At 40.5% G+C, this 14,161-nt stretch overlaps 1 protein-coding gene across 1 annotated transcript; it reads right to left on the reverse strand.

Annotated features, from left to right (window-relative positions):
* Window positions 1-715: 715 nt before the first annotated feature.
* dnajb6a (DnaJ heat shock protein family (Hsp40) member B6a) lies at window positions 716-12,762 on the reverse strand. The gene is made up of 8 exons (XM_062428634.1): window positions 12,624-12,762; window positions 6,977-7,082; window positions 6,011-6,120; window positions 5,851-5,916; window positions 5,155-5,265; window positions 4,830-4,976; window positions 4,512-4,731; window positions 716-1,609 (listed from the first exon to the last, which is right to left on the reverse strand). The coding sequence occupies exons 2-8, from the start codon at window positions 7,039-7,041 to the stop codon at window positions 1,504-1,506; spliced, it is 825 nt and encodes a 274-aa protein (XP_062284618.1). The 5' UTR covers window positions 7,042-7,082; window positions 12,624-12,762; the 3' UTR covers window positions 716-1,503.
* Between the last annotated feature and the right edge of the window lie 1,399 nt (window positions 12,763-14,161).

The following is a 14,161-nucleotide window of genomic DNA, read 5'->3' on the forward strand; positions in this document are numbered from 1 at the left end:
GAAGTGTGATGGCTCCACTTCATTGTACTAATGTCTGTCTGTTCAGCTTAAAGCTAGATTGTCTTACTGTTCAGAATATGATCAAACACTACAGATCCTCCCATGTATTATTTGGAGTTAGGGACTCCCTCAGGTCAGACTAAACATATTACAAAACTCTTTTGTTCTTCAGTCTGTCAAATCAAAGGCTGGGTTCTGAGGAGGCCCAGGGTGATGCAAGCACCCAGCTGATGTGAATCTCTGCCTGTGTGGGTCAGGTGATGACCTACAGTAACATTTTCTTAATATCTCACTGTATCAAATGTTCATCGTCATAGTTTTATACAGTACTGTGCAAAAGTTTTAGGCTCTAAAGGTTAGGCTCCTTTCAAAAGATGTGTCATTGTTTTGATTTATTAGAATTTCATACAAAGTTCAATAGCTCTGTGGGGGGCATACTGATCTGCTGCAGGACTCGTTATTGTGGCTTTAGGTAGTTCTTTATGACTGTTACTGTGTGTTTGGAGAGCGATCACACTTCTCTGATGGATAACAATCTAAACATTATGAGGGCCTAAAACGTTTGCACAGTGCTGTATGTGAAAAAGTTTGCCTTGTGATTCAGATCAATCAAATCTAATCTGTGAGCACTGACATATTATCCACGATGAAGCCCATGAAATGTAAAATCAGAACACACCTCAATGCAACTAACAGAGCAGACATGATCCAAAACTTCAGCATCCTGAAAACAGGACAAAACTCATATTTATTGGTTTACAAAGTACACAAAATTCCTTCTATATTCATATATCATTTATAGAACGACTTCCGTCATTTGTGCATCATAATGCAGCTTTAACATTAAGACTCAACATCAACAGGTGTACATGCATCATTAAATAAACAAAACACGTTGGTATTAGAACATACAAAATTGCATAACTCCTACCAGCATTGTATTTTTAATAAAAAAAATTATTACTAAGAACAGGTTAGACAAGCAGTAAACAGAGAGGGGGAAGATGCTTCACTTAAGCCTACCCACTTTTTAAAATCAAATTATTTTTTTATTTTTTTTTTATTATTCAGATGAAAAAGCAAAGTCATGCTTTGTTTTCTGAACGCAGTGTGCTGTCCGCACACCGGCTGATACACAATGGAGTACATATGGAACGTAGTAGAAGAGAGGGAGTCATATACATTAGAACAATACTGTGGTCCCATACACTGAAACAATAACACCACCCTGAGCCAAAATATAAGGACAATTCCAATTTCAGAAATACATAAAAACAAAATGCATAGAAAAGTCTGATTTGAATGGTTGGTTAACAAATGAGTTAGCAGGGAAAGGACATAAAGGGAAATAGACACAACCTAAGTATGTACATCCAAACAATAGTAGAGCATTATTATTATTACATTGTTTTGTTGCTTTTTTTTCTTCTTTTGCTTCAAGCTCAAGGTTGTTGGTATGTTTGTGCTGAGGTAACGCTTCTCCAGCTGAAGACTCTTCTGTCTTCACTTGTGTTCCAGTCGCAGGAGCTGCTCCTTACCATTAATGGTTAACGACCGCAGCTGCCCGTCCTCCTCCACCTCCACCCGCTCCTGACCGTTCTCCACAATTCTGGAAGAGGAGAACAGAAGAAGGAGGTGTGAAACCAGGCTTGACTAACACACAATGCCTACGAAACGTAGAGGAAAAGGAGCTTCCTGAATGAGAAAAGATGCTGGTCTCATTTATCTGCTACAGTAATGGATGGCTCTTTGCCTTTGTCAGGGATTAAAGCAAAAAAAAAAAAAAATATTCTGACTGAAACCTTTTTTCCGACCAAGTCATAAACTGTTCACCATCTACCTTTTCATAGAAACCTCTTTATGGTGGCTTCCTAGGATTTAAGGTAAAACAAGGTGGAAACAGCCAACTGTTCTCCTGCTGAACAAGATTACATTTCACCCACTAACCATTGCTGCTCTTTTCTAAATGAAATGGAAAAGTTTACAGGCAATAATAAGGCATACTGCAGTCTGTATAACCACAGTGGGGTGTTTGTATTTTATTTTAGCACCTTATGGGCTTCAGAAAATAGTTAACATTATAAAAACTCAAACGGTCCATCAGACAGGATTTTTATTTTTTATTTATATTTATTGAGCTCTTGCCTTGATGACAACATCCAGTCTCAGAATATGAGAAAACGGGTCATTTTTTGTGATTTTATTTTTTATTATTCTAAATATGAAAAGAAAATCAAACCATTTTTACATTTCTGTGCATCCCGAATTTGATCAGGAAAAACTACAATTGCTTTTAAGATTTTACATTTTGTATTTTAAAACAAATATCAAGTGACCACTCTTTTTTTGGGTGGATTAAATGAAATGACTCTTCCTGTTTGTTTACTCTAGTAGTTTACACCTGGTTCACCGTCTGTGTGAGCAGCACACACTGATGCTCAGCTCCTCCAGGTGAAACATACGGCTCTTTAATACACAGATCATCATCATAGCCATAAAGATCTCTCATTAAAACTTTGCTTTCTTACAGTGAACCAACAAAAACCAGCATAACGTTGCCGTGGCTGCACTTCGCCGCCTCGACTTTACATAGAGGTTGCATGGCAACTCGCCGCAGGCTGCTTTTCGGTGTGTTCCCGGCGTAACGTTAGCGGCTCCTCTCCTCTGTCTCAGCAGGGCGGAGCTAAACCCTCCGTGCAGCAGAGACAGACAAAGCAGTGGAGAGTTGTCACAACTTAACTCAGTCATTTAGATGCAGTAATGCTCTGCTTGCTTCCAACATCATTTTAACTATTTATTGATAGTTGAAAATTGACTGGCAGGCTGTCCATGTCTGCTTTGTGTGTTTGTTGTGATAATAATGTAGGTAGGGTATCACATTGTATATAATTATTATTCCTCTGTCATTCTCATCAGATCTGCATTGATCTCATATATGGCCTTTCAGCAGTCCAATTGACGGAAATCAGTCATAGCGACGGAGAACTTGAATCCCTGCTTTGTTATGTAAATGTTCCTTATGGCCTATATTGATCTTAATGTGTAACAGCATACATTTTGACATGTCAAATCACAGGTGCAATATGGGCATAATGTTAACTATGGCTACATCCCATTTACACTGCTTTTGGACAGCAGACACATGTATGATGCAGGTTTACTCCCATTCAGGAGACTCCAGTCTGCTTTGCACTTCATACACTTCACTGATGAACCTGAGAATTAGAGCACACTATATTTCTCTATCTCACACACAAACACGCTTTTTTGTGAGTGAGTGGTTTAAATGTATGGCAGTGTATTGCTGCCACCATGACAAAAAACTATTTGCTCACTTCCTCAATGTAATGAACAAACCTGTTCATGTTCTCACCGTAACAAGAAAAACAACCATATGCAAGTTATGCAGCACAAATGATTCATTATGTTATTAGTCAAAGCTACAGCTGTACCTCATGTAGTGAATAATCAGAGACAGGTAGTATTCCAGGAGAGAACTGTGTGCTCACCGTCACCGTGTTAATGAAGAACTGCTGAAACACAGATGTCACTCTGTATTGTAGCGCAGCAAAGCATTGTTTTAACTGCTTTTCGCTTTCTTATTGTTTAGGGAACATCCATGTAACCTAACTGCTAATACATGTTTGTTACCATGGTCACATACAGTACACAGTATACAATATACGTTGTTTATACAGATCACTTCCTTGACGAACCATGTCCAAAACATAGAGGTCCAAAAGTAGGATTTAATAGTAGTTTAATAGTAATCCTGTGGTTGGTGTGCTATGTTCTGTTTCTGAGAAACTATTAAGGAAATACATCTTGTTAAAATGAGAAAGATTTCTCGTATCAAAAAACTGAGAAAATTGTTTTTTATACGCTGTTGTATACATGACATTTAAATGTTGGCATCATTAAATGGATTTCCTGGTAGCAACATAACACAGATGATTAAAAAGCTGGGAAGCCTCCAGCCCTGGTTACGAGGAGTGTGGTGAAGGAGGGTCAGCTGATACATTAATACAGAATATTACAGAGAGACTCCCAACACAGGTGTAACCTACATCACTGACCCAGTCTGAGTGGGGTGCAGGTTTCCCCAAATTCATGACCAAGTAAAGTGCATAATGGTTCACCAATATGGCCTCCTTGGACCGTTGAATAAAACTGTCATTGTTCATGTAAACGTTAGTGATTTTCCCTAAAATAATCAATACAAAATGATCTGGATTTTAACCCCACCTTCAAAATGTCTCTTAACTGTTACTGTACTGATACTTTTTGTATTCATTCAAAATTCATTATTCAGATTTCAATATTTTCTGATTTCAATATTCCTTGACCCCCAAATAAATATGATTAAAAGGATGGTTAGGGTAAACAGCTGTCTCCATGAGCAGTTGGCATCACCTTTACTTAGAGCTGATGATAATTTCCCAGAGATGTATCTACAATGGCAACAAGAAAACATAAGATTAATGAAATGTGAAATTCTCCTCATTATTTACCTTTTAGTTGTGATCTTCCTGCCGTTGATGATCTTGGTGGAGGTGGACACAGAGCGGAAGTTTCCCATGCCTCCTCCTCCTCCTCCTCCACCACCACCTCCCCCAAAGGAGGATGAGGAGAAAGAGGTGAAGCCCCCACCTCCCAGACTGCCCATAGTTGTCATCTGTCCCATGTGACCCATATGACCCATGGTGTTCATGGAGCCAAAAGAACCAAAGCCTGAGATGAAGAGGACAGAGAAAATCTCAGGTTCACAACACTTTGAAATCATTCTGAGACTGAAAAATGCAAAGTCTTCTCATTGGTAGATTTCTTACCTGGATCAAAAGGTGAGAAACCAGCACCAAAGGGAGGAAACCCAACAAAGCCCCCGAAAAATGACCCGCCTGTCCGGTTGCGGTTTGCCCGACTCTGGTGCCGCCGCCCATTGCCGAAAAATGGATCATCACTAAATGGATCTGGACCTGAGCGATTACAGCAGAGGAAAGACGGGTGGGGGGAGAGTATGAGAACAAATCAATACTGGAGCAGAAAAACTGGGAACATTATGGTAGGCAGAAACTTTTCAAATCTCCTAAAACAGCAGCAGACTCAGCAATGTACCACTTTATCTCCATACGAGTAACGAGTACAAGGACGTACCAAAAAAGTCTGCGAATGGGTCTCTGCCTCCGAAGAATTCTCTGAAGACGTCTTCTGGGTTGCGGAATGTGAACGGTTCGTGGAAATGGTCTCCGTTGTGGAAATGGCCCCCTGAAACATTTGAATTGATTTATTTTGAACATGAGAATAAAGACAACAAACAAAACAATAACAATGTTCAACAAGGAGTAGGAAGAAGCATATACTGATAGATTCCTACCCTTATCTCACTAATAAATAATAATAATAATTTAAAAAAGTAAATAAAACCGACCATTAACAAACCTCTCCTCATAAACATACTTCCTCAAATAGTTTTCTGCATATCTTTTGAACTGATTTAATGTGTATACTGATGATAGCGAGGAAGTCTTGTAAGTCTTATAGTCTCTGAATTTAGAGTTCTGTTTTCAAATCTAACAATCAATGACATCGCTCATTATGTGCTTTGCTGACAATACTGTGGACCAAATAAAGACATGTAACATAGCTCTTAGAGACAGCACACCATCACTGAATCCTTTCCAGTACAGAATGAACTGGAAACGAGTCCTGTTTCATTTGTATCTGAAGTCTGATAAATGTGATCTACAGTCAAAGTCCATCTTAGATACACTACATGTATGCATTTGTGCTCAGCTAAGACATTATTATTATTATTATTAAGTTTAGAGCTTTTTTAAGAGGAGCACTCACCTCTTCCTCCATTGTTCCCTGTGAGTCCTTCTTTACCATAGCGATCATATAAACTCCTTTTGTTGACTGCAAGAGGAAAGTGAAAAAGTTGAAGGTAGAACAACAGAGAATACACAGAGACACATGTTGGCAGGATTGTACAGACAGGTGTGCTACAAACCATCTGACAGGACTTCATACGCCTCTGACAGCTCCTTGAACTTCTTCTCAGCCTCGTCTTTGTTCTCTGGGTTTTTATCAGGGTGCCACCTCAGGGCCAGCTTTCTGTACCTGAATGAGGACAGAAGGATGTCATGATACTGCTACCTGCTGAAGCTGGGGTGGAGCAAAAGAACAAGGGTGATTTTGTGTCTGTGACCCTTGTTACAATGTTCTCACCTTCTCATTAACTGTAATGAGATGATAATTAGCTTTTTGGGACTTCCAGGAAACTGTGACATTGTCTCATTCCTAGAAGCCTCCAGTTCAATGGTTGCACTTCACTTTTTTTAGACAATGACATAAATGGAGTGCAGGAGTATATACCACTATGAATAACACTGAGGTAAAATAGATGCATGTTGTAAAAATGCTATTTGGATACAGCCATGACAAACTGTGTGAACACCATCATTAGTCTGTATCAATTATGATGCTACTGGTTTGTGCTATCTGTTTGTAAATATTGCAAGTTATTAACCACAGTCAACTGGCTTTATTTCCAGCTACAGGGGTCCATACATGTGTGGATTAGGCACCTGCTGTTTCCACAGGTGTCACCAAATCAACCAGGATGGACCAGCCTCTTTATCCAGTGTTACTGATTAGTGTTTTATTACTTTGGGTTCTTATAGGTTATTCTCATTGTCTTTTGTAATTCCAACATTAAGTCAGGAGGTTTATCTCAAATAAATATTGTTATATTCATAGTACAGTTTCATCATGGTCAATACTTCAACATGTTATACATGTAGAACTGATTTCAACACACTGTTGGCAATAAGCTTAATAGACTCTCATTAGATTCATTGTTAATGAACTTTCAGAGAAAGGTGAGCAGCCAATAGAGGCTCATTCATTCATTTGAATTGAACACTCAATTCAGGATTAGGATGGAGGAAGAAACGTGTCAAACTTATTCACTGACGATTTCTTGATGTCATCTGCAGAAGAATCTCTCCGTACTCCTAAAACCTGGTAGTAGTCCACCATGATGAGTGGATGAAGGGAGAACTTCTTTAAGCCTGAAGAACCTGAAAGAACAAACAAAAGATGCTGAAGCTTTAAATGATATCTGACAACACTGATGTCACTGATGTCACTGATGTCAGTAATACAGCTCCAGAAAATAAACCAAGAATGAACTGTGCCGAATCACATTTAAACTTATTGTCCTAAACAAGTACACAGCCTGTCTATGGTGATGAGACTTAACCTGTAATCTACAGACTGTGCTATATAAGCTATACCACTGTCATAATTGAATATTATTTTTAAGGTAAATATATATATAGTTATAAACTAAGAAATAGAGTTAGGGAAGCTTTTGTGTTCCATCTGATTTACAGCATAAGATTCATTTCACTGAGCTTGTGTTATGTTTTGAGTGAAAGTACATTTAATGTGTTTTTTGACACTACGTTTATAACATAAGATTAGATTGATATAAAACGTGTTTGCATGAGAATTCATCCCCTCCAAGTCAACAATTACAGTCCTGTATGTGGATGCTGAGCCACACATTCTGGATTGGACTGAGACCTGGGGCCTCATGTACAAAGACGTGCGTGGATTTCCTACTGAAACATGGTGTACACTCAAATCCAGAAAACGTTGTACGCACAAAAACGTCCAGATGTATGAATCTGTGCGTACGCATGAATCCAAGCACATTTCCTTTGTACATCCCAATCAACGTGGAATTGAGCGCACACCCGACCCCTCCCTGTCTACGCCTCCATTTAAATACGCAAATCATATTGAAATTGGCCCTGCACCTGATGGTCCCCTCTCTGCACGATAAGAAAATTAAAACAAAAGAATGAGTAAGACGGGAAAAAAGAAGAACTTCACAGAAAGCGAGTTGGAGACGCTACTCACTGAAGTGGAGGCGCGCAAAAATGTACTCTTTGGCACACTGTCCTCCGGCATTAACAATAAACGCAAGAGGAGTGAGTGGGAGAGTGTGTGTGAGGCTGTCAATGCTGTGGGGTCAGAATAACACACACACGCTGAATTGAAAAAGAAGTGGTCCGACATCAAGGTGGATGTGAAGCGGAGGACGGCTGCCCAACGCCAAAGTGTGGCCAAAACAGGCGGGGGGGGACAGAGAAGAGGAGCCCGCCCCATTTGAACAGAGAGTCGCCGCAATCGTGGGTGACACTGCTCTCTCAGGGTTCGTAGGAGCACATGTGGGTGACTCTGATTACCCCCAAGGATCACACACTATTGTTTCAAATTAATGTAGAAGTGCACAGGGGAAAAGGTGAGGCTGATTAAGACATTTCACACTTTACGCACAGGGTTATTAACATGAGTACTCTGCACACAGAGACAATCAGGGGCTTGTTACAAAGATCTGAAGCTGTAGTTTAACCAGCAAGTCACTAACTTTAACCTGACTAGTAACGATGCTGTGAAGACAGCATAGTATTTGGGGGCGCACATGCTCAATGCGCATCACAGGGATTAATATTAGGACAATTAAACAAATAAATTATTTACTCAACAAGAAGCCACCCATCGCGCACAGTGCCAGCTTGTCTGTTCCCAACCATGCTGTTACTCAGAACGTATGAATCGTGCGTTGAACCAGACCACCTCGCCACAATGTTGGTTAATTGCATTTGCGCATCACATATGATCTGTACATTGATCGAATGAAAATGTTTCCTGTTGACATATACAAATTCATCATGTGATGGCGCTTTAATAGCAATGTGTGTGCAGTCGATAGCTCCGATTACATTAGGAAAATCGGCTCTCGCTGCAAATTGCGCTTTAATGTTGACCTGTTCAGCTGCATTGTATGATATACGAATTTGATTTAGACCTGGCTGACATGCGGATAATTCCGTCCCACACGGCTGGCATGGCTCGACTCAGGTCGACTGGCACAGTCCCGATCGGTCGGCCAGCTCCCTCTGGAATGCCCCGGTTGCTAGGAACCCCAGTGTGGTCAGCACCTGTATGGATACAGGCAGCGCATGGCTCCTTGCTGTGTTGCGCTCCAAGGCCGGCGGCAGTTCCAGAAATCCTCTCTGTGTCTGAAGACACGCTCTCTTCGTACTGCACCATTTACAATGTCTTCTAACACTGCTAAAGCATTGTTAACGGTATTTTCTGCACCACTTTGCACATGCTTTTATATCCACTCATGTAATTGCAGACACGTGGGTGTGTTAATTGTTCATCAGTGTTAATTGTTCATGTGTCTCTGATGTGAACATCACTCAATCTAAGGACTAATTGTTTTCACATTTATTTATTATAACTGTTTCCCAGCATCACCTCTGAGTGTCGCCAAAGGATCACCAGCTGTAGAAACGTGCGTACGGCAGCCATGAAGTTGGCGTGAGGCACCGCACATTTCCACGGTCATTTCACTCTTGATACATCTGAACTTTGCCGTGAAAAAGAACGTAAACCACGCTTTTGTGCGTACGCACCCTTTGTACATGAGGCCCCTGGACATGAACACTGTTGTTTCTCTGTTGAGCAGCTTTGGTTTTATGTGTGGGGCTCATTGTGTTGCTGGAAAACAAATCTGTCTGAGCTCCATTCGAATATGTGTTGAGGCCAATGGCCAAAAAGCTCTTTTGTGTTCTCATCAACCCACAGACGCTTCTTCCAGCTGACTTCAGAGTTTATTATGAGTGCTTTTCCTGTTGCCACCATCACCTGCACCTCCTAGCCAGCTGCTGTTACAATCTCAGCTCTGATGTTTGGGATAACCTTCATAGTTGTTCCAGGTCTCTTGGTTGACTCGCTCCCTCTCATATACTCACTCAGTTTCTGAGGATGGGCAGCTTGAGGCACATTTACTGCTGTGTCACACATCCTACTACTATAATTGGAGAGTGGGATGTTTGTCTGTCCGTCTGTGCATTCACCTTTCTCCAACCCCCTCCAAGGTTCAGGGAGCCAGCCATTGCATGTGGCATTTTTTTCTCATTTCATGTCAACTTCAATTTCTATTTCAATGTTAAATCAATAGTCTGCAGTTATACTTTTTATTTGGGACTCCGGAGCAACTGCCACCAGGGACTATTGCTTCAGCCTGTGACCGATATGCGTAGAGACACCGTACGAAGAGGTGTGAATGACGGGAGTAAAAGACCACAACGACATTCAACCACGGTCACAGACATTTTCAACATGCCTAACAAGAGCAAATCACTGTTGGAAAATACTCGCGATGCTGCCAAACTCTGCATGACAACTCCACAGAAGTCAGGTAAGAAACCACAAAACACAATCTACACAGTAGCTAATGCTAATGCTACAGTTTATTAGCTACTCACCCATACAGCCTTCCAACCATGTAATTATCCTTCCACTACACTGGTTACCACTAAACAACCAAGCTGCAAAGTAAACTCTCACTATATCTATAAAGTATATATATCCACAATCAACACATTTCCTTTATCAACTGTCTATTAGATTATTAGGTTAGGGTGGGAAGTGAGGTCTCCACTGAGGTAAAGGTGAAGTTTGTAACACCGGTTAAAACAAGGGAAAATATATTTTTTCTGCATACTTGCATAAAATATTACATTTTTCTGAGTTAATGAGTATTCACATTTTCCTCTATCATTACCCATTCTTACAGAGATATAGAAATTATGACTTAGATTTTTGTTTTTAATATATGACTGTTTTCATCACATTATCATACTTCACAGTGTGATTATGCATGTAAAGCCTAACCTTTTCATGCATTGGGTCCACTATATTACAATTTAGTCTGTGTGTCATAGCCTATATAAACATTTTTCAGAAATCCCATTATCAGTATATGTTGACTTTGTTAACCAGTGGTGTGTCATCATGCATTATCTCATTTAAACAAACTGTCTAGACTTTTCAGCAGTGAGCTGTGAGGACCATTGCCACAGAATGAGACAGCAGAGGTCATCAAAGCTGCCTGAGGCTACAGGTACTCATACCTTCTGATTAACCCTTTCATGCCTATATATGCATATATTTCAATTCATGTACAAATAAACAAACATATTGCTGCTTCCCTTTCTTACCTACCTGCTAGCATTACCATGCTAATAAATACCTACCTATCTAACTAATTCATCACATAGCAACTCAATAACAATTCTCATTTACATACACCATCTCATTCACACATGGCCTAACATATCCTTGGTTATGTGGATCTCATTTCAAACAACTATCTGACGTAACTACACTCATGGATTATAATTTACTCTACAGCATAAAAAACGCATTTGAAATATTTACTTTTCAGCTGAGCGCAGTGAGAACCATCGCCAGCTGGTGAAGAAGCTGGCGATGAAGAAGTCAATGGAGCCACCTCAGGTTACAGGTACTCATACTTTCTGATTACCCCAGCTGATTCATCCCACAGTAACAACATTAACGATGATAATTTACATACACAATCTTATTCACAAATGGCCTAACATGGCCTTCGTTATGTGGATCTAATTTCAAACAACTATCTGACGTAACTACACTCATAAATTAAGGCACAAGTGTGTTTGGGACACATGTTCTGTGTGTCTTTTGGCAAGTAAACATGCTGCATTGTTCTTGGTATTTACATATCTGTAAAATAATACTGTGAAACTACTTCTAAACTACTTGTGACCTGTCATAGGCTTTATTGTCCATGAGTGATGTTCTTGTTTGACTACTTTTTAGTAGCCAAACCCCCCCCCCACACACACACACACACACACACACACTTTTAAACTAACGTACTATCGCATCACTGTGTAAAATTGATAGCAAAAACAGAAATACATGTGGTTGTGTGCTGTACAAAGGATCCTTTGTAGCTGCCTGGCTGGGTGTGAGACAGAGACCCTGGTTCACTGTGTGTTTTCAGTTAGAACAGTGGAGCAGTGTTCAGAAGGAAGTGGGACTCTTTTTTGAGGGAGCAATACTGACATTCAAGATCCAAGTCAGGCATATTGATTTCAATGTATTTCAAAGCCAATACTAGCAGTACTTCTAGGTTATGGGGAGGAAGGTTTTCTATGATTTAACAATGCTATCACACGCATGTTTGTGAAGAAATGCTCCTCTAGTTGTCTCTGTGTTGACTGTCTGAGCACAGCAGCTCCACATTCACACATTTACCAATAACAATAATAATAACCTCAATACTTTCTACTCGCAACTGAGTGATCTCAGTGTCTTACTTTACACACAATACAAGTGTAAGGACAAACAGAACGCACACTTGAGGAAATATAAGTCTTGAGTGTGAACAGTGAACGTGTCTGAGCTCTGAGCAGCGCTAGCTTGTTTATCTGTGTGACCCTGAATGGCTGCTGCTAGTTACCTGTCTAACATTAAAGGAAAGCCAGCAACAGCAGCAGTATAGCGAGTGTTATTGACTGCATAGCTCGAGGCTATAGTACATCCAGGAATTCCCAACAAAAGGACACAACCTCAGTGAAAAGCTTTTGTTTGAGGCGATGTGTGCTGTTAGCTGCGAACCTAACGTAAGCTGGTTGCAGCATTAGCTTAGCTCTACTCAGCAGTAAACATCATTAGTCACATCAGCTGTTCTATCAAAACAGTCTTACCCAATTCAAGTCCAGGCTTCCGTGATCTCAGGAGACGTGTAGGCAGGGAGGCAGTCTGTTATGTAGCTGCTGATTGACGCTAAACAAGTATATTCATGCTCAGCAGTCTGCAGATTCTTAGATTAAACGCAACGTCCCGTTGCTGACTTCTTCTTCTTGGACTTCTTGTTTTTATTGTGAGTTATTTCATCTTACAGAGACAGTACCGCCACCTACCGGACAGGCTGTGTCAGAGGACACAATAAATACACAGTGTATTATTTGTCAATAAACATCAGGCTAAATCGAATCCACTGTTTCACAAGACATTGAGTAACACTGAGCAGGTGGAAGAAGATACTAAAGTTATTACAATATTACAAAAAGCAAGCAAGAAGCAGTGCTTAAATCACACCTGATAGAGTCTACAGTGATGTAATATCCTGCTCATCATGTGTGTTCCATAAACAGTGAAGTGGCCCATGAAACAGGCCATCTGTACCAACTGCATTAATTAAGGATGGGCAATCATGTGCCATAGATCTGTGGTTCTCATACCCTAAACTTATCTTAATACAAATTAGACCACAGACCCCCATTTGAAAAATATTTAGTTCCATGGTCCCCCATGTGATAAGATTTTTTCTTTTGGATGTTTTATTACAGAAAGTTTATGAAACACATGACCAAAATAGTCATACATTCTGTCATTGTGTTACTTATGAATGCCTGGAGATTCCCCAACCCACTTTGAGAACCACTGCCATAGGCAACCAGTTTATACATTTTCATTCATTCACCTCAAATGGCATCTGCCCTTGAGCCCCAGACCACCAGGGGCCCCAAGGGTCTTATTGATAAAGTGGTAGTTGTTTTGTGATGACCAGGATCCTCTAAAAAATCTGGACCCAACCCTGATATTTTGAGTGATTTTCTCCAATCTCCACTTTCATTCAAAGTACAGTAACACGATGTCGCCTCCTAACTCAAAGCCCATCTCATCTCCAATGACCTGCTCAAATCTTTTCAGTCTGGTTTCTGCTCACAGCACGGCACAGCATGGCACGGCACGGCAACAGCACAGCACAGCACAGCACAGCACAGCACTGCCCTCCTCAAAATTACCAATGACCTCTTCTCAGACTCTGGCCACCTCAGCATTCTCACCCTTCTCAATCTCACTGTAGTTTTCGATATTATCAGCCACACCATTCTTCTCTCCTGCCCTGAATCCTCCCTTAACATCACAGGTACTGCCCTCACCAGGCTGAAATCATGTCTCACAGACACTTCATCAACATCAACAACTGCATGTCCGCATGTTGTCTTCTATGATCATTTTAACATACTGTATATAAATGTCTCTGAAAATGTAGTCGACACAGCCTCAGTACGGCTCAGAACATCATCTGGTCAGAGTCACCTTTGACCCTGAGATGAATCAATTGGACCAGGTTTGATATAGAGACTGACATGGTCTCTCTCTTGGACAAACAAAGATCCATTAACATTCCAAAGTGAGAATTAGTGTTAAAACTCAAACAAAATTTCTTGGTCAA

The sequence above is a fragment of the Scomber scombrus genome, chromosome 11 (genome assembly GCF_963691925.1).
Source record: "Scomber scombrus chromosome 11, fScoSco1.1, whole genome shotgun sequence".
NCBI lineage: Eukaryota > Metazoa > Chordata > Actinopteri > Scombriformes > Scombridae > Scomber > Scomber scombrus.

Excerpts from the sequence above, each read along its gene's own strand:
- dnajb6a (XM_062428634.1), bottom strand. The coding sequence starts at position 7,041 with ATGGTGGACTACTACCAGGTTTTAGGAGTACGGAGAGATTCTTCTGCA. Across the intron at positions 5,917-6,010 it reads GTATGAAGTCCTGTCAGATG|TCAACAAAAGGAGTTTATAT; the intron begins GTTTGTAGCACA and ends TTCCTCTTGCAG. Across the intron at positions 4,732-4,829 it reads TTTCTCACCTTTTGATCCAG|GCTTTGGTTCTTTTGGCTCC; the intron begins GTAAGAAATCTA and ends TCTTCATCTCAG.